The following is a 20,061-nucleotide window of genomic DNA, read 5'->3' as shown; positions in this document are numbered from 1 at the left end:
AAAAGTATGTAGAGAGGACCAAGTAGCAGCTTCTAGAATACAATTCAAGCCTTTCCAAAAAGCCATAGATGAAACCAAGGTCCTGGTAGTCTGGGCCGTGACTTTGCCTGGAATAGTTCTGTTATGGTGACTGTAACAAAAAGTAGTAGCCTTAGACAATCATTTTGAAATAGTCTGTTTTTACATAGGTTGTCCCTTCTTCTTACCTTCACAAGAAATGAAAAATTGATCCGAAAAAAGTAAGATTAAGTTGTGTCAAGATAGTACCCTGAGTTGTTTGTGGAAATCCAAGGTACAGAGTATCCTTTCTCCCTCATTTTTAGGTTCAGGAAAGAAACCAGGAAGATGGATAGTTTGGCAAGTAAACTCAGATACCACTTTAGGCATAATAAAATGAGTTCTCAAAGTCCTTGTGGAAAATGAGATAGGGTTGACTAACCATAAGAACTTGCAATTCAGATACCCTTCTTGCAGAGGTCACAGCAAACAGTGACGATGTTTTGCATGTTAAGAAATTCAAGTCAGCCAGATTAACTGGTACAAATGGTGCAACTGTTAGCTTCACTAACACAAAATTAACATCCCAAGGAGGGGCCACCGATTTTCTTGGAGACCTGTTGTACAACATCCCATTCAAGGGATATTGACCTCAGACTGCATTGAAAGAGGAATATCCTTGAGCAGACATGTTGAAATGGCTAAGTGAACTCACAAAAATATTGTAAAACAAGACAACTAGCCCCAAATGGCAGCAGGTTATGTTGCTGGCACCAACTAGAAAACCTTATAATTTGCTAATACATGATTTTCTAGTAGCCAGGGTTCTTTCCTCCATTAGTACCTACTGCATTTTCTTAGAAAACAGGTGCCTAAAGGGAATTAAGACCTCATCTTCCAGGCAGCCACTTGAAGATGACTGATGTCAGGGTGTATCAAACACCCCTGTTCTTGTTCAAGTAGATCCAGTCTCTGAGGAAGCTTATAGGCTCAGTTTGGTGGCATTTCACTGAGTTTGGTGATTTAACCAGAGACCTGGAGTGAATATAAACTAAATCTGAGGCATCCACTGTGATCTACAAAAAAAAGTATATTTAAAGCTTGCATTGCACTTTTTGAACTGTATTCTGCTTAACGGATGTTCCATATTTTATTGTAGTTGCCGATTTGTTTTTTCTGCACCTTGAAATCCTAGTACTGCAGTATCTCACAGCAAAGGTTAGATTCATATCTGCTGAACCTAGGCTGTTTGGATATACTGAGCACAAAAAATAGCCAACTTAAATTAAGAAGGCCCTCCTGCACCCTTGTAGCAGACGAGTGCAGCCCAGGACACATCTGAGTTGGGGATTGTTGGTAAAAGGCTCAGTTTTGGGCTCTCTCATTGGCTAGTAAGTGTTACAACTGTTTAATTTTGTTTGTATTTAAGCACCGCGTTTGTGTTCAGTTTGGTGGAGCTGCTCCAAGTTTGGCGACTTAGTCAGAGACCAAACTCCTCCAGTGAAACACCACTCCAGAATAAGCAAGCTGTTCACAAATATACCAAAAATAGTTGGAATAAGGGCCAACTTTCCGATAAAAAACAAGAGAGTTTATTAAATACACAGTATCTTAAGCACTTTCACCTTCTACCTAAAGGCACCATCAGAGGTAAAAACTGCAAGTTGTGTTGAAGATAAAATACACATTCTAATCATTACATGACCAATCAGAATTCAGATACATTTGCTTAAGCTGATTGCCTCTAGTTAGGGTCTAGTTCACGTTGTCGTAAGCTGACAATATTGAATACGATATTGTCGGCACGACAATGTCGAAAGTTCAGAACATCGCGCAGGTAAACAGAAATCTCCGTAAGGGGGAGATTTCTGTTTACCTCAATGTAGTGCGGTCTCGGAGTTGGTATATTTAAGTAGTTAAGTAGGGGGGTGTGGGGGTGCAACTAACGCTAGTTAGTTTTTTTTTTTATTGATTTATTTTTTTTACGTTATTCGATATTTTACTACTTTGATCAATAAAGTTTGAGCTTTATTGATTCGATGTAGTAAAATTTCGATAACGTGATATAGACGCTCTAGTTACACTGTTAGCTGCCAGCAAGCAGTTCTAGTAAAATGTGTAGTTCGTTAAACAGTAACTAATACTTAAATACATTAAAACACTTCAAAAAACAGTTCAAAAAAAGGTTTGATTACTATAATCTTTCAGCTCTACTTCTAAGAATACAGTTCAAAGACAAACTGTCATCAAGTCCTGGTTTTCTCATAGCATTTAAATTAATTTGCCAAGAAAGTTCTTTCTGTGCAAGACCTGGAGTGAATCTAAACTAAACCAGACACAAAGTGATCTACAAAAAAAAATAAATAAATAAGTATATTTAAAGCTTGCATTGCACTTTTTGAACTGTATTCTGCTTAACTGATGTTCCATATTTTACTGTTGTTGCTGCTTTGTCTGTTATTTTCTGCACTTTGAAACCCTAATACTACTATATCTCATAGCATAGGCTAGAGGCAGATCTGCTGAATCTAGGCTGCTTGGATATAATGAGCACTAAAACCAGTCATCCTACATTAAGAAGACTCTCCTGCATCTTTGTGGCAAAAGTGTGCAGCCCAGGACACATCTGAGTTTGAGACTGTTTGTAAAAGGCTCAGCTTTGGGCTGTCTCATTGGTTAGTTAGTGTTGCAACTGTTTTATTTTATTTGTATTTAAGCACCACATTTGCACATAGCTGTGCACTGCACAACGGGGTTTAGTGCTGCCATGTGCAGACACAAACTCTTAGAAACAAAAATTTTCCCTTGATATTTGCTAGTGAACCCTTCTTAGCTCCACTGCCTCTCTGTGAAAAATGCAGTTTTGCATTGCTACCCAGTGAAGAACCCAGCTGTGCTTTCTAAGGCGTTGACATAGCAAGCATAACAAACGTACACATACCGGTACACAAACAGAATCCACCACCACACACAACAACACACATCAGTGTCTCAGCAATTAAGCCCCTAAGGCATAACACCTCAAAACCAAATGTTCTGTTTATAGGTGACTCAATAGTGAGACACACAGATGTCCCCCTCACCAGGCTGAACAAGGAGAAGGTCACGGTTAGCTGCCTATCAGGTGCTAAGATCCATCAAATCACACATGCACTCAAGTCACTCAGCAACAATTACTGTTATAACTCTGTCAAAGTACATGGTGCAAATTATTTGAGACATACCCTCTGAACTATATGGAGAGAGACATGACTGAACTCTCAGATTATGCGTCACAACCAGGTATGTTCCTAGCCCTAAGCAGCATTGTACCTTCACCGAGGATGATGCCACAATACAGAAAAAAAATGAATGATTTCAATAATTGCTTTAGCTTCTGCTGTCACTCCTGGAGGATCCAGTATTTATCTCCCTGGGAAGACATGGTCGACAGACCATGCTGCTATGCCAGAGATGGCCTTCACCTGTCTCCTCAAGGCTTTGGAGTACTGGCAAAGATGCTTGCCTCCCCCATAGTGACGTTTTTAGGCAATATCCAAACAACAAAATTTCTGATGTACAGAAATCCACTAAAGACAAAAAAAAAAGTTAGGTACTCACTACAACATTCCATCTGTTTTGTCCAGTTTCATTCTTCGTCAACTGATGGGTTTAGATCCGATCCCTCATATCTGACTTGGCTGTTGCTAAAGATCGTGGCAACAAAAAACTCTTGAGCTTTTCCCATACCCATAATTCTCCATGCCTAAGTACTTCAGATCTTGTTTGCTGATTTTATTAGAAAGGAAATGTTTGCAGACAAATAGGAAAAAGACTGTATTTGGCACTCCCTACATCTTGAGCTCAATATAAAGGAGAGAAGTGTCCATTTAACCATGTATTCTTACAGGAGTTTTCAAAGAATGGGGTTCGGTTGGTGGGGAGTTAGGAAAAATGAAAATGGACAACACAGATGAAACGTTATGGTCAGTACATAACTTCTTTATCTGATGCTGTCAATTTTCATTCTATCATCAACTGACTGAACAGAGTCCCCAGCTACCTAAGATCCCAGGTGGACTCAAGGAAGGATATTCCTCAGCACAGTTAACCAAATGATGCTCTACCTCTGGAGACCAAATCCAATTTCTAATGAGTAACAAAGGAATGGGGAATGGCCCAAGTTGCTGCTACACAGATACCATACATGGACATTCTAGATTGAAAAAATGAGGAAGTTGCCATGGATTTAGTTGAATGGGCCCATAATGGTTTTGGTAAGGTAATGCCCAAGTTATTATAAATAAATGAAATACAATCAGTCAGCCATCTGGCTGAAGTTACTTTGGCAACCAGCTTTCCCAATTTTCTTTGAGAAGCAACTGAGAAACTCTCAAATCCAATGTAAAAATTCAATACAGCTGCTACCTGAACCTTAACTGTGGAGGAACTAACTCCTTTTTTAAAAAGTATAGTCAGAAATTCCAGGATGTTATGTATGGGTGCTGAAAAAGGATCAGCAGTATTTTGGCAAGCTCAGTAAACAAACCTTTTCCATTTACTGGAGTAGAGCTTTTGTGTAGAGGGTTTATGGGAAGATAAAAGTACTGTCAGACAGGTGATGAATGCAAAGGTTGTTTGGCTATTAATGGAATTGGAGAAGCCACGCCATCAGCCTGAGATTTTATATGTCTGGATGAATCATGTCTGTTGGATGAGACTGGAGTCAGATCAATAATCCAATGAGGTCAAAGGAAGGGGAACCAAATCTGTCGAGGCCAGTAAGTTGCAATGAGGATGACTTTGCTCTTCTACAGGCAGACTTCTGCAGGAATTTTTAATGGAATTGGAGGATAAGCGTAAAGTAAACCAGGGCCAATCATGAAGGAGAGAATACTTTGGTGATTCCCCCTTTGGTGGGATTAAGGCAAAGTAGCTGCTGCGTTTGTTGTTTAGGGGAGAAGCAAAAGGATTGCAGCAAGGCTGGCCCCACTGATGAAAAAGTATCTCCGCTACATTCTAGCTGAGAAACCATTCATGAGGTAGAAGAATGCACCTGCTCAGCTTGTCTGCTATCATGTTTGACTTCCCTGGAATGAGCACTGTTATGAGAAAGCAGTTGGAAGAGATCTCCACTGCCACACTCTGAGAACTTCTTGACACAAGGGATAAGATCTGGTTCCTCCTTGTTTGTTACTGCACCAAACTACTGACATATTGTCCATTTGAACTGCAATCATCCCCAAAGGGAGAGTATTCTGAAGGGCCTGCAATGTTAAAAGCACTTGCTCTCATCTCTAGGACATTGATATGCAAGTTGGCCTCTTCGGGGGACCAAGTGCCTTGGACCGTTTTTGCAGAAAAATGCCCTCCCCCACCCTAAATGGGAAGCATCCATGGTCACTATGACCTTGGGCTTATTGGGAAATGAACAGGCAGACTTGTAGAACCTGGAATGACTGAATCCACCATTTGAGATCCCTCTTGCATATGTGGATGATTCGTACTGGGGTTGATATGGTTGGTAAACTATTGACCATTGTGCTGATAGCCTCCACTGAAGGATCTTCATGTAAAATCTGGCTAAAGGTACTAGTGCTATTGCTGATGACACTGACCCTAGAACTTGAAGGACCAAGAAGGCTGAAATCCTGGTACTGCAGATTATTTTTCTGACCTGTGACCTTATAGTCTGAACCCTTGAAAGAGGTATTGAGGCTATCAATGACTTTGTGTTGAACAGTGCTTCTATAAACTCCAAAATGTGAGTTGACTCTAGTTGAGACTTCTCATAGATTATAGTCATCCCCAGATATGAACTTGTCTGGACAACCTGATCTCTTGCCCTTGTTAATTGATGCCTGGTTGGGGCGGTAATGAACCAGTCATCTAGATATAGAAACACCCGGAATCCTTGCAACCTCAAGTGAGCTATTACTACTGCCATACCTTTGGTTAAGCACCACGGGGGCTATGGTGAGATCAAAGGGCAGAACGCTGAACTGGAAACGACTGTCTCCAAGCTGGAAATGTAAATACCTTCTGGATCGCCTGTTCATCTTTATGTGACAGTATGCATCCTGAAGGTCTATCAAGCTCATCCAGTTGTCCTTGCCCAGAAAAGGGAGAATGGACTGAGCTGTGACCATCCGTATGTTGGTGCATCAAATTGACCTGTTCATTTTGCTGAGATCCTAAAATTGGTCTCCAGTCCCATGTTTTCATTGGCACTAAAAAGAAACTTGAATAAGTTCCAGATTCTAATTGGTCTGGTGGGACCTCTTGGATGACTCTTTTTTTTCTACCAGCATTTGCACCTGAATAACTGCTTGTTCCCTCTGACTAGGTGGAACATAGGAGCTTTTTCTTGAAATTGGAGGAGGAAGGGAAATGGCATTATATAACTTCTGGAAATAATCCTCTGCACCCAAGTATCTGCTGTTACTTCTAGCCAGGCTCTCTGGTGCAGGGAATATTAGACCCCCAACTGCCTCCAGAGGAGGGCAATCAGGCCTCCTTTCAGGAATGCTGGAAGGGTCTGTCAAAGAACAAATCTCTGGACCCCTGGGTTTGTGGGCTACCGCTGCTGCATGGCTGGCATCTACCATTAGAGTTCCCCCAACTACCCCTAGGGTAAATTCTTCCATGTGTGTCCTGGAATGTTCCCTGGGACATCTTGAACCTCATCTTTCAACTACCTCATTGATTCCTGGAAAAGGATCTTTGAGGTGCTGGAAAACATACGCCCACAGCAGACAGGGACTTTCTGTCCTTCTCACACCTGGCTAATCTGTCTTTCACTTTTGGAGCAAACAAAGACATGCTGTCTAAAGGAGCACTGATGAATGAAGACTTGAAGGGCTCCGCAAAATCACATAAGCACATCCAGGAATGCTTCCTGATGGAAATGCCTGAACCCGCTACCCTTGAGGTACCTTCAGCTACATGTGAAATGAGCCTCATGAATGAAATGGAAATAGATTGCAAGATAGCCAAATAAGAAGTGACAGCCAATTGTACTTTCTCAAAAATGGATCCTGAGAAGATATTTGAAAGCTCTTTAATGAGATCCCTCTGTAACCTTGTTAAATGTGCCAAATATTTCAGTGACCTTAAGATGAAGGTTGCTGAAGCATAAACACACTCCCCAAACCTGTCCATTTCCCAAAACTCTTGTTGGGAGATGAACAGTGGAACTCTCCTTGGCAATTTCCTTTTTAGTGGCTGCCCCTATGACCATGGCATCAACAAGAACTCCTTTTCCCAAAAATTGTTTGTACTCCAGTGGTGCCATAATTTTGTCAGGTCTCTGAGATATTGGTTCAGCTGTGTTGGGATCCTTCCATGTCCACAGAGAGATCAACTCAATGAGCTTGGTGGGTGGAGTCACCCAGTAGATAGAGAGGCCAGTACTGAAAGCCTCCAGGAATACAGACTCCTTGGATGAATGGTTGCTGGATGTCCAGCCACCTCTCTGTTTAAGATGTCAAGGATGTCTCCAAATGAGACATCTTTAGGAGGTGACCATGGGGACCCTTCACCTCATTGAAGTCTGTATCTTCTGTGATAGACTCCTCTAGGGAGTCCACGTGCTTCTTCTTGCATGTCTTCTTCTTAGGGACCTCCTCAGTGGTATGCTCTGGGGAGGTATCAGAAGTCGGGATATCCAGTTGGGAAGCCTGGGGTTTCAGTACTGGCTGTCCCTGTGTGGAAAAGAGGGTTGAGAAGTCAAGGGTGTAGACTGAGGATCCAAGGGGGTAGGAACTGTCTGTGTTGCTGAGACAAACAATGCTCTCTCCACAGTCTCAAAGGCAGACCACCCCAGAGAGGGAGAGGACCTTGAATCCAAAAAGGCAAGCTTCTGGAGCCACTGTCCCTCCCTACTCTGAGGACAACCCCCCCCAAAGCAGAAGCCAGTGCCGAGCTAAGGCTCCAAGGTGCAGAGATGGCTCTGAAAACTTCTGAGTCGACTCCAACACCTTGGATTTGACAGGAAAGCCTTGGCTGAGAGCTTTCCAGATCTGACTGAACTGAAGTGCTCAGAGTGAACTTCAGATCCGAGGATAAAGCTATCTTCAGATCTGAGTCAGATGGAGCAAGATGGCTCAGATCCAAGGACTCTGAGATGGTGGAATGAGTCAGAGGAGGAACTTGAAGAAGGGGTGTGACAGAAGACTGGACCTCCTGACCCAAAGGGGCACCCATCAAAGTCTGCGCTGAGACAATTCTTCTCACCACTCTCTACACATCTTCTTCTGCTAAGCTCTCAGAAGAGCAAGTGGAAAATCCAGAGGGGGATCTAGGTCTCTCCAAAAAGGGAGAAGAACACTGGAGGGAACTGGATCTACTAAAGGGGAGAATCTTGTCCTTGGAAGATAAACAATACTGGACGGAGTAGCTGGATCAGTTGGCTTATGAATCGGATCCAAAGATGTCTGATCTGATATTTCTATCTTCTTTTGCTTCGGTTCCGATGTTGAGGTCATATCCAATAAATCCCTTTGTGTGTGCTTTAGATCTGAGGTTGAGGTCAGATCCAAAAATTTACCCTTTTTTCCTTTAGGATCTGAAGGAGAAGTCAGATCAGAAGGAGGCCTTTTTGTAGGTTGCTCCAAAGCCTTACAGGAAGAGGTAGAAGGGCTCAGAGAAGGAGATTTAGACCTTTAAAAGTTTTTTTAGGAGACATAGCTCTAGATAAAGCCTCTCCGACAGAAGGAAGAAAGAAGCCCTTTTAAAATCAATTTATTTTTTCTTTCTACCACAGCTCTAGGGTTAAACCCATGACAAACAGAGAGCAGTCTTCTTGTAAATTCAGAGGTCCCAGACAATACATACAAAGTGTGGGCATCCAATAAAGGAATCTTGTGCCCGCACTTAAGACATCTTTTGAATCCAGCGGGATTCTTTTCTTCCTCTGCCATGGCAAGAATAAAAAATCAGTTTCTAATGAGAATATTCAACAGTTGGAGAAAAAAAAAAAAAAAATATATATATATATATATATATATATATATATATATATATATATATATATATATCGCAGAGACCATATGATCAAACTTTTGGAATCCCAACATTGTGAACAGAGATCTGCATACAGCGCGGAATGGGAGATTTCCCTTTTCCTTGCTGTAGTGCGATCTCGGAGTTGGAATATTTAAGTAGCGGGGGGGTGTGAGGGGTGCAGGGGGGCTTGCCCCTGCAGAAACATTTAAATTGTTTTTTGTTTTGTTTGGATTTGTTTCGGAATTTTAATATTCCGAAACATCGATCATATGGTCTCGATTATACAAAATTTGATGTTTTAGAATTTTGAGATTCTGAAGTGAATCCATACACACACACACACACACACATATATATATATATATATATATATATATATATATATATATATATATATATTATTTTTTATAAAGAAATAGATAAAAACAGAAATTACCAGCAATGGTAATAAGAAAATTACACAGAGTGTAGAAATAGGGAAAGATTACTAACAACAGTACTCGAAAATACAAATTTGTAAGGAAGAAAGAAAAAAAGGGACAAAAAGATATTTTAACTAGAAAAACAGTAATAAGGTAGGCAATTAAGTAAGGATTAAAGAATACAAAGAATATGACACGTTTCACTAAGAAAAATAGAAACATTTCACAATTATATACTCAAGAGTAAAGGTCACCACGTTTTTCATATAGAGTGGCAAATGAGATCTGAGGTACTTGGGGTTGGAGCATTATGTGTAAGGGAGAAGCTCCAGAGTTTTTGGTTGCCACAAGCTTTAGCAACAGCCAAGTCAGATCCAAGGGATTAGATCTGAACCCAACAGTTGAGGATAGAATGAAAACTGACAACATCAGATCTCAAGGCCATGCTGTTTAATGTTAGGAGCTAAAACAGTAAACTGCACTCCCAGGAAGCACTCCTTACCTTGGAAGATACTGACATTTGCGTAGTCACACATACTTGGTTCAAGATTGCTGAGAGCACCCTGGCCATACAAGGCTACAATGCCTTTTACACGTTCATATCCCAAAATGAGCATGAAAGAACCAAAGATGAGGTATCCATATTCCTCAACTTCAAATACACCTCAAGAGTAGTGAAATAGTACGACTCTCTGGAGCTGCTCCAGGTCCAAATAATTATAGGAAACACACCCTTCCACATAATCACTAGCTAGAGAACCCACACCATTAACCAGAGAAGCACACTGCCTACTTCGACTTGCTAGAGACACTCAACATACAACCAAACACCCTGGTCATGGGAAACTTCAACTATCCCTCCATCGATTGGGAGACCTACACAAGCACAAACACGATCATTATGAGGTTCCTGGACTTTGTTAATTCAAATGCCTTGGAACATTTAGTCCAGGTGTCCACAAGGGGCTGAAATGTCCTGGACCTAGTGCTAGCCAACATAGGGGTTCCCTGCACTATCCCCTGTGTGTTGTCTTCCCTAGTAAGGTCAGACAATAAAACTGTCTCATTTGAAGTAAAGATCAAACCTGACACCCCCACAGGAGTAAAAAACCTGAAAAATTTCTCCAAAGCAAACTACTGCCTACTAAGCGATGGTATAAAAAGCTTTGTAGCCCCTGCCAACATCGACAACAATGTCTACAGAGGAATGCACAATTGCCCTATGTAGCCAACTAAACAAAGGCATTGACTCGGGTGTACCAAACAGGAACAAAAATAGGTCTTCCCAGAAGAACAAGTCACCCTGGTGGACTGCAAGTATAAATAAGTTATACGACAAAAGAAAGAAACTGATATCTAAGAACACGAGAGAACTAAGTAAACAGAGGAAGAATACCCTCCACAGCCACTTAGATATCTAATAAGAATGAAACTGATATCTAAGAACAAGAGAGAACTAAGTCAAAAGAGGAAGAATACCCTCCACAGCAAATTAGATATCTTAAGTCATTTAAGGATAGTTATGAGTCTAAATTAGTATCCCTAGCTAAAGACAATAACAAGGCATTCTTTTTTGTAACCTGAGAGGGAATGCCTAGCTGTGTGCTAAACTTATAGTAAATGGTACCACTCACACTGAACCTGAGGAAATTGCCAACCTGCTAACCAACAGATTTGGTGATAACTTCACCCCCCCCCGTCCCCAACCGACATACCCCAAATCATTCTCAACACTAGTCCTCTACACAGTATCTCCAAAGAACAAGCCATAGAAGCTCTCTCCAAGGCTAAAAACACATCCTCTATGGGACCAGATAACATCCCAGGCTGTTTACTCAATGATCTAAAAAAGACTTAGCAGAACCCCTTGGCACTCTCTTTAAACATAGCCTGAAAACTGGCTTTGTCCCAGCAGAGTGGAAAACAGCAACAGTAATCCCCTAGCACAAGGGTGCTCCATTAACTGACCCTGGGAACTATTGTCTCATAACCCTAACCAGCCTTATCTGCAAGACCATGGAAAGAATCATCATGGACCTTATCCACAAGGATATAGGTGACCTTCAAACTCCTGACGTGACCCAGTCTGGCTTTATCAAGGGTAGATCTTGCTTATTAAACCTGTTGGACTTCTTTAAGAATGTCACTAAAGCCCTGGAGGAGGGCAAAATGGTACATACTGCCAATCTTGATTTGGCCAAGGCTTTTGATACAATCCCACATTCGGGTATCGGGGAGAAGCTCTCCCAACTTGGGATCAACCCATACATTACTACATGGGTACCAAACTGGCTCACTGACAGAACGCACACTGTCAAAAGTGGGAGTCAACCTCCACCAGTAGACCAGTTACCAGCGGGGTACTGCAAAGATCTGTGCTGGGCCCTCAACTGTTTGGAATCTATTTCTCTGAAGTCAAGGCGAAGGTTGATAGCCTGTGGCTTACCAAGTTTGCAAATGACTGTAAAGTGGGTGCAACCAGACCCCCAACGATGTTAACATATTACAGAAAGGGCTGATGCAGGCAAATGATTGCTGCCAAACTCATGGACTAAAACTTAACTCAAACAATGCCTAATTTCCCCTTTGGCAAAGAAATAGCACCCTTCTAAGCACAAACTCAGTGGTGCAAGACTTAGGAACACAGGCTGACAGCAATCTAAACTTCGATCATCATGTGTCCACAGTGGTAAGAAAAGCATTCTAGATTGCACATCTCATAAATAAGGGCATCGCATCCAAGACCAGAGAGGTTATAGCTCCACTGTACTTGACCCCTATCAGACCATTAATTGAGTAGAATGCTCCCTTCTGTGTGTACTTCACCAGACACCTGCAGCAACTGGAGAGACCACAGAGGTTTCTTACCAAGAGAACCCAGAGCCTCCAAAACATGACATACATGGAAAGACTAAAAGCCTTGTCACTATACTCTGCATCATACAAGTTACTGAAAGGTGACCTGTGCCTGGCCTACAGAGCAGTCTCGGACCCTACCCTAATGGAATTGCTGCATATCAGAAAATGAAATAGGACAAGATTAACTCACTTCATAAATCTTAACCTAGCCTGTGACATCAAAACATCAAGCTGGAGAGACAGATATCTCCCAGTGATTTCTGCTCTTCTGGAATAAGTTCCACTCCATGTGAAGCAGAGCTCCTCAATGACCCTTTTCAAGTGCAACCTTAACAACATGATAGGTGACCATAAATTCATCTCGGGGTTGGCACCTATGTCCCTTATGGACAGGGGCAGTCATTACTGACCACATTATTGCTCTGTTAACAACGACCATCTAAACTTGGTCAACAAGGGTATTCAGGTTTTTACATGGCTAGGCTTGTAAAGGCCCCATGGCCATTAGCCTAGTAATCTCCTATGAACCTATAGTAATTCCCCCTGCCCATTTCTAAAAGGCAGCACCATGGCTGCCTACACGAGAAGTCATCATAATGATCTTGGGGGATTAAACTACAAAAAAGTGTGCCAGAATGTAAAACAGCAACAGAAAAAAAATGAGTGATCCTTGGCCACAATTCAAACCAAACAAGAAAGAAAATCTTTATCACTTCTTTATTTTAACCTGAACTTCTTCAATAAATTACTTCACTTCCTCACTAGTTTTATACATGTCAGTTGACAAGTTTTAATTACTTGATCTTGGGGGATTCATTCTGAAGCTTCCGAGGTACCCTAGATATTACTGGAATAGGTGAAAAAGCATACAGGAACAATGCTGTCCAAGGAAAAAAGGCATCTGTCTTCCAGGCCTTCCTGCATGGAGTCCTGGATTAGAATCTTCCCAGATGACTGTTCATAGAAAAGGCAAAAAGATCTACCTGAAGAACTTCCCACAGAGGGATCAAATCTTGGAAGTCTGCCAGTCTAGTTTCCATTCATGAGGTCTGCCCTGGTCTGCCACACAATTTTGCTCTGACAGAATGCAAGATGCCTGTAGAGTGAGATTGTGCTGTGAAGCTATATCCCAAGCTAACAAGGCTAGTCTACAAAGGGATGGGCACAGCATTCTGACACAACAGTAAACGTTCCCAGTTCCCTTTCTCAGGATCGACAAAAGTGGTTCTCCTTTGCCTACTGAAGAGACCCCAATTGTCACAAAGGATGTGACAATTCTGTGGTCCATAGTGACTGTAGGTACTACACCAGAGGAATCTGTGGTAAAAGTCAAGTGGTCTGAGGTAGAGCAAATGGTCACAGTATGGTGCTTCTTCCTGGGGAAGACAAGCAGCAATTGCTGGTAAATACTACCAGTCCACAAGAAGTTACTTTTCTGATAGAAAACCTAGAGTAAAAGCACTTTAAAATACAATGCCTGCCACACAAAAGAAAAATAAACAATTTCTCCAAATAAAAAATATTTTCACTTACTTTGCAATATTTTAAACTGACAGAGACGAGTGCTCCTTTTAAAAGTATATTACAGTCTTGAGACAGGGGATATTTGTCTACCACATTCTCACCTACTTATTGAGTTAGCCACAGTGAAGTAAACAGCAACTGCAGGAAAACACTTCTGTTTTAAAAAAAATAACAAAAGCACGACTACAAGTAATAAAAGGCAGAACTGCACAGTCAATTTTTTCTTTAAGTTAGTGGGTAATTTGTGACCCTTAAAATGGTAAGAAGGACTGAACAGAACATGTACCTATATAAGTAAACCATAACACTATCACAGAAAGTGCATTCCATTGTGATAACCTCACTGGCACTCACAGAGAAGGATGAAACCACTGATTTTGCAATTTATTCCTGGAGAATGATTTAGATAAGGGGACTAAAACAAATATTATGTTTGACTGCTGCAATTGGCTGATCTATTTTGGTAATGAAAAATATAAATGAATGAAATAATGAATCAATACACAAATAATGTAAAAGATGCACTCTTCTTCTTCTTCTTTTGGCTTTTCCCGGTTAGGGGTTGCCACAGCAGATCATCTGTCCACTCATGATTGGCAGTGGAGTTTTACGGTGTCGAGTTGCCAGCCCGGCGCCCAACCTTCCACAGAAGGCACACACATGCACAGACACACACCTAGGGCCAATTTAGAGTGTCCAATCCACCTACTGCATGTCTTTGGGATGTGGGAGGAAACCAGAGCACCCAGAGGAAACCCACTCGACCACAGGGAGGACATGCAGACTCCACACAGAAGGCACCCCAGCCAAGAATCGAACCGGAGAACCTCTTGCTGTGAGACAGCAACGCTAACTGCTGCACCACCATGGCTTCCCAATGTGAAAGATGCGTTCATTTTAGAAAAAAAGCACACATACCTCTCAACCTCTTAGAGCAAGAAATCTGGACAAAGCCATAAATAATGGGGGGACAAAGGCCCAAAAATAGGGAGACTTTTTAAATATTGCTCTTACAAGTTTAAAAAAGTTGATAGAGCAACAGGTTTTGCATTACCATGAATTTTCTGAAGGGCATGAAGTCTGAAACTCTGTTTGCCATTATTTTCTGATTTCATCCTAAATGATTTGCCAGAAAACCACAATTTTATGAGGAAACAGAGCAAAAATCTGGGCATTCTGTAAAAATCTGTACAGTTGAGAGGTATATAGCAGGACAAGTACACCTTTTCCACAAATGGGACAAAATAGTAAAAAACAGTACCAGAACTCAATGAAAGATACTGCATTGCACAGTTTTGGGGACACAACATACCTACTAAAAGGTTCTGTATTTTTCTTCTCCTTAAATACTGATATACTTGGCCTTTTGGAAAAAGACAATCCAAGCTCATTGTCATCAAAATCATCCCAGCTGTCCATGGTTTGCACTACAGTTCGACTCCAGCGCCTTCTTGTACTTTTGATGCCAAATGGGCTGTTTTCATTTCTTCCTGCTGGCTTCTAATGTAAAGAATAAAATATATTTATTTGCATACATAGTCCCTTATCTTTTACAGATGTTTCAAGTTTTCGTGATTTTACTTTGTTAGTACCTCTTAAATGAATACTTGGAGGTTTCAGCTTATTTTATTGGCCAATGCGCATCTTCTGAGATGACAGCAAACTACAACTGGCTTAAAATTATGTTGGTTGAAACACAATGGCAGGAAAATATGGTACATATATTTATGTGTGTGTGTATAAAATGTGTGTATTTTATATGCTTATGTGTGTGCATGTTCACACAGACACACACACACACACACACACACACACACAGACACACACACACACACACACACACACACACACACACACACACACACACACACACACACACACAGTCTTTTGAAAAAAAATCACATTTTTTGCTAACTGAGAAAGTCAGATGGACCTAGGGACCCCTTTCAAATACAACCTGGGGCATGAAGGCAACCACTAAAATAACATACAACATAAAATGTAATTCAATAGAAATCTACCCAAACAGCAGAGATCTCCAAGGCAGAAACACACTCGACCATCACAACACAGCACAAACCACAAGACAGATATCTCGCCTACACAGTGTGCCCCTCAACCTATGCCCCTAAGGCAAAACAGCTTGCCCAATACAATAATCACAGGTGATGCAACAGTACTGATGTCCCACTCACTAGGTTGAATAAGAAGAAGGTAACAGTTAGCTGTCTATCAAGTACCAGAATCTGACACATAAAACACGCACTCAGGTCACTCCGCAACTAGTACAAGTATGACTCTGTCATTGTCCACATGGGTGTGAATGACCTGAGATGCACCTCCCTGGACTACATGAAAAAAGACATGGTGGAGCTCTTTATGTGGCCCAGGCAGGAATGACCCTAGCCCTGAGCAGCATCCTGCCATCACCCAGAATGATACCACAGTACAAACAAAAAAGATTGACTTCAACAATTGGCTAAGTTTCTGGTGTCATTCTGAGGAGAGCCAGTATTTATCTGCTTGGGATGACATGATTGACAGACCTTGATGCTTTGCCAGAGATGGCCTGCATCTGTCACCCCTGGGTTTCTGGGTATTGGCTAAGGCTCTTGCCACCCCTATAGTGCCTTTTTTAGGTGGTGTTCCAAAGACCAAATTACCACCATAACAGCTATAAATAAATGCAATCTGAGGATCATGCTGCTCAACACTAGAAGTCTAAATCTCAAAATGCACTATAAACAAAACAGCCCAAACTTCACCAGACCAGTAAAAAATGTAGAAATTAACCGGACTTCAACATGAGTAAAATACTATAATTTTTATTAGTTAAAACACATCACATAAGTGCTTTCATCTCTCATGGAGACTTCTTCAGATAAAAGGCACTCACATTCATCATCTTATTTATAAACTAGCTGAAGTTCATCAACCAATCATGAAATGCTGGTAATTAAAGAAATTCCCTGTGTTAAAGGTGTACAAAGCACCTATTCCAATCACAAGTACTTGCAAAAACATTTTTCAAAATAGAATGAACTATGAAACATAAGTAAAAATACATAAAAATCATGCTGAATTCCTTTAAAATTTATGTTAACAAATCTGCTTTTTCACTCAGTAAAGGTTTGAGAGATACTTGGTCATTCAGACCTGGGGGGTGATGCATTTAGTTGCAACTGCCAGACAAGTTCTCTTTGTAACAAATGCCTTTGCCAGTCACCACCCCTAGAAAGAATCTGTACTTTTTCCAGTATACCAAAGCTAAACCTAACAAAATTACTACACACAACAAAGTGCCTGTACAATGCATTGACTTCCTTTTTCTTCCTGATCTCATAAAGGTGCTCATAAATTCTTGATTTCAAAGCTCTCTCTGTCTTTCCAACATAGTATCCTGAGAGACTGTCACATTTAGCTAGGTACACTAGTTTGTTGGTATTACAATTCCTGGTAAATCTCAAGATGCACTTGCGCGAAGCACTCCTCAAAATGGAGAACACTGACATTTGTGCTGTAATGGAGACTTGGTTTAAAGCAGCAGAAAGCACACCTGCACAACAAGGCTATAACTCATTCCACACCTTTTGGCCCCAAAACATGGACCAAAGCTCCAAAGGCGGTGGTGTCTCCATATTCATAAAGGATATGCACACCTCCAGACTAGTAGTCCAGCATAACACATCTGAGATACTCCAGGTTCAACTAACATTGGGTAAGACAGCGATTCAGATAGTAGCCTGCTACAGAGCCCCAACCATGTCGCAAGACTCTTACTCCACATTCCTAAGCACCCTGGAAACTATTAAGAGACAGCCCAACACTCTCATACAAGGCGACTTCAACTACCCCTCCATCAGCTGGGAAAACTACTCATGCACCAATGCACTGGTCCAACGCTTCCTGGAATTCATCAGTTCCAATGCCCTGGACCAGCTCATTCTTACCCCCACTAGAGGAAGCAACATCCTTGACCTGGTTATTACTAACATAGGCAACCATTGCACTTCACCAGTAGTCAATTCCTCCCTGGTTAGATCTGACCACAAATTAATTACCATGGAAATCCACATCTCAGCCACACCCCCCGCAAAGGTATCCACCATGAAAAACTTCTCCAAAGCTGACTGTGGACTCCTAAAAACAGAGGTGGCTAACTTCACGGCACCCATGCCAATGGAAAATAGATGCACGACTGCTGAATCATAGACCAATGCACTGTACGGACTCGTACACATAAATGCATGGAACTAGCCATACCCAACAGAACTAAGATGCCCTCCTCCAAAAAAAGGAAGCCAGTCTGGTGGTCACCTGCCATTAATAAACTCTACAACAGAAAAAAGAAACTGTTGCAGAAAAAGGTGAAGTCCCAAGACTGGAAAAATTCCCTTATTAGCCTCAACAAAAAGTTGAGATCCCTCATCAAAACCGCCAAAGCCAGCTATGAAGGCAGAATTGCTAAAAACAACCACAATGCCTTCTATAGTTATATCAAGGATCTCCACAGCAATACCCAGATTTGCTCTGAGTTACTGCACAATGGTACCTCCTATACTGAGCCAACAGATATTGCCAACATAGTGGCTGACAGATTCAGTGCCAACTTTACCCCTTTCTCCCCCACCTAAAAGACCAATCTCAACACTGGAAGAATGCCAGGCACCCAACATTACTGCAGCACAGGCTAAAGCTGCATTGTCTAAGGCCAAGAATACAGCTTCCATGGGACCCGACAATATCCCTGGCTGTGTTCTATATGAATTACAAAGTGAACTGGCATCATATCTGTGTGCTCTGTTCACTCACAGCCTCACCGCAGGCTTTGTCCCTACCGAATGGCACACTGTTACAGTCATCCCTCTCCATAAAGGAGGAGCGACTACAGACCCTGGAAATTATCGCCCCATTAGCCTGATGAGTCTGATATGCAAGACTACGGAGCCCATCATCATGGACCTAATTAACAAGGATATAGGGACTCTCCAAACTCTAGATCCCATGTAATTTGGTTTTGTGAAATGTAGATCATGCTTACTTAACCTCGTTGACTTCTTTGAGTTAGCCACCAGAGCAGTGGATGAAGGTAAGGCACTTCATACAGCCTACCTTGATCTGGCCAAGGCCTTTGATACCATTCCTCACTCAGGAATTACTGATAAACTCAGCAAACTAGGCATCAACCCCTATATCATTAGGTTGGTTGCAAACTGGCTCAAAGATAGAACCCACAGTGTGAAAGTAGCAGACTCCAAGTCAGACTGCTGATCAGCCACGAGTGGAGTCCCACATGGACTGGTCCTGGGTCCTCTCCTGTTTAGCATCTACTTCTCAGAAGTCCAGGACAACATGGAGGGATTTTGGCTGACCAAATTTGCAGATGACTGCAAGCTGGGAGCCATTATTAGCTCCCCAAGTGATGCAGACATTTTACAGAAAGGCCTCACTGAGACCAATGACTGGTGTCGAAACCCCACTGAACACTGAAGGCATTATAAGAGATCTGGCGATATAGGGTGACAGCAACCTCTCCTTCGACCACCACATTGCCACTGTGGTCAGAAAGTCCTTCTATGTGGCACATCTCATTACCAAAGGTTTTGCATCAATGAAGAAAGAGGTCATCATTTTTCTGTACTCTTCCCTCATTAGACCAGTCATAGAGTATAATGCCCCATTTGACATGTACCTCACAAGACACCTACAACAGTTGGAGAGGCCACAAAAGTACCTCACGAAGAGGATCCTAGGCCTTAAACACATGTCCTACATGGACAGACTCAAAAAACTCCAGCTATTCTCCGTCTTATATCGTCTACTAATAGGCAATCTCTGCTTGACTTACAAAGCCATGTCTGACCCAGCTATGTTAGAAATTTTACATCTAAAGAAATCCCAGTTCCTCTGCACCACATGCTCCAGAAACATCAACCTCATTACCACAATCAACAGAATACGCTTGAGGGACAGGTTCATAACCCAGAGACTACCCCTGCTCTGGAATAGACTTCCCATACATGTCAAGCAGAGCACCTCACTAGCCCTCTTCAAGCGAAATCTTGGTGAGTGGATGGGTTACAGAAAGTTCACCCCTAGGATCACTCCAGTGGCTCTACTTGATACAGGTACTGGGACCTAACAATGGGCGGCACAATGCCAGGGCACTTCTATGGGCTAGGCTTGTAAAGGCACCAGGGCCATTAGCCTACTACACACCTATGGGACAACGTTACAATACTTCAAATAATATATTCAAAAACAGATGGCAAGT

At 41.8% G+C, this 20,061-nt stretch overlaps 1 protein-coding gene across 2 annotated transcripts in view; it reads right to left on the bottom strand.

Annotated features, from left to right (window-relative positions):
- MAK (male germ cell associated kinase) overlaps positions 1–20,061 on the bottom strand; it is a 1,846,682-nt gene that overhangs the window by 556,493 nt on the left and 1,270,128 nt on the right. For both annotated transcript variants that reach the window (XM_044064971.1, XM_044064972.1), the window contains exon 10: positions 15,100–15,287. In XM_044064971.1, coding sequence (XP_043920906.1) covers positions 15,100–15,287 — 188 coding nt within the window. The remainder of the gene's footprint in view (positions 1–15,099; positions 15,288–20,061) is intronic.

This window comes from Protopterus annectens, chromosome 3.part0 (assembly GCF_019279795.1).
Source record: "Protopterus annectens isolate FY-2018-M chromosome 3.part0, PAN1.0, whole genome shotgun sequence".
Taxonomy (NCBI): domain Eukaryota; kingdom Metazoa; phylum Chordata; order Ceratodontiformes; family Protopteridae; genus Protopterus; species Protopterus annectens.
Note: the sequence above shows the minus strand (reverse complement) of the source record. Positions and strands in the feature narration are given on the sequence as shown.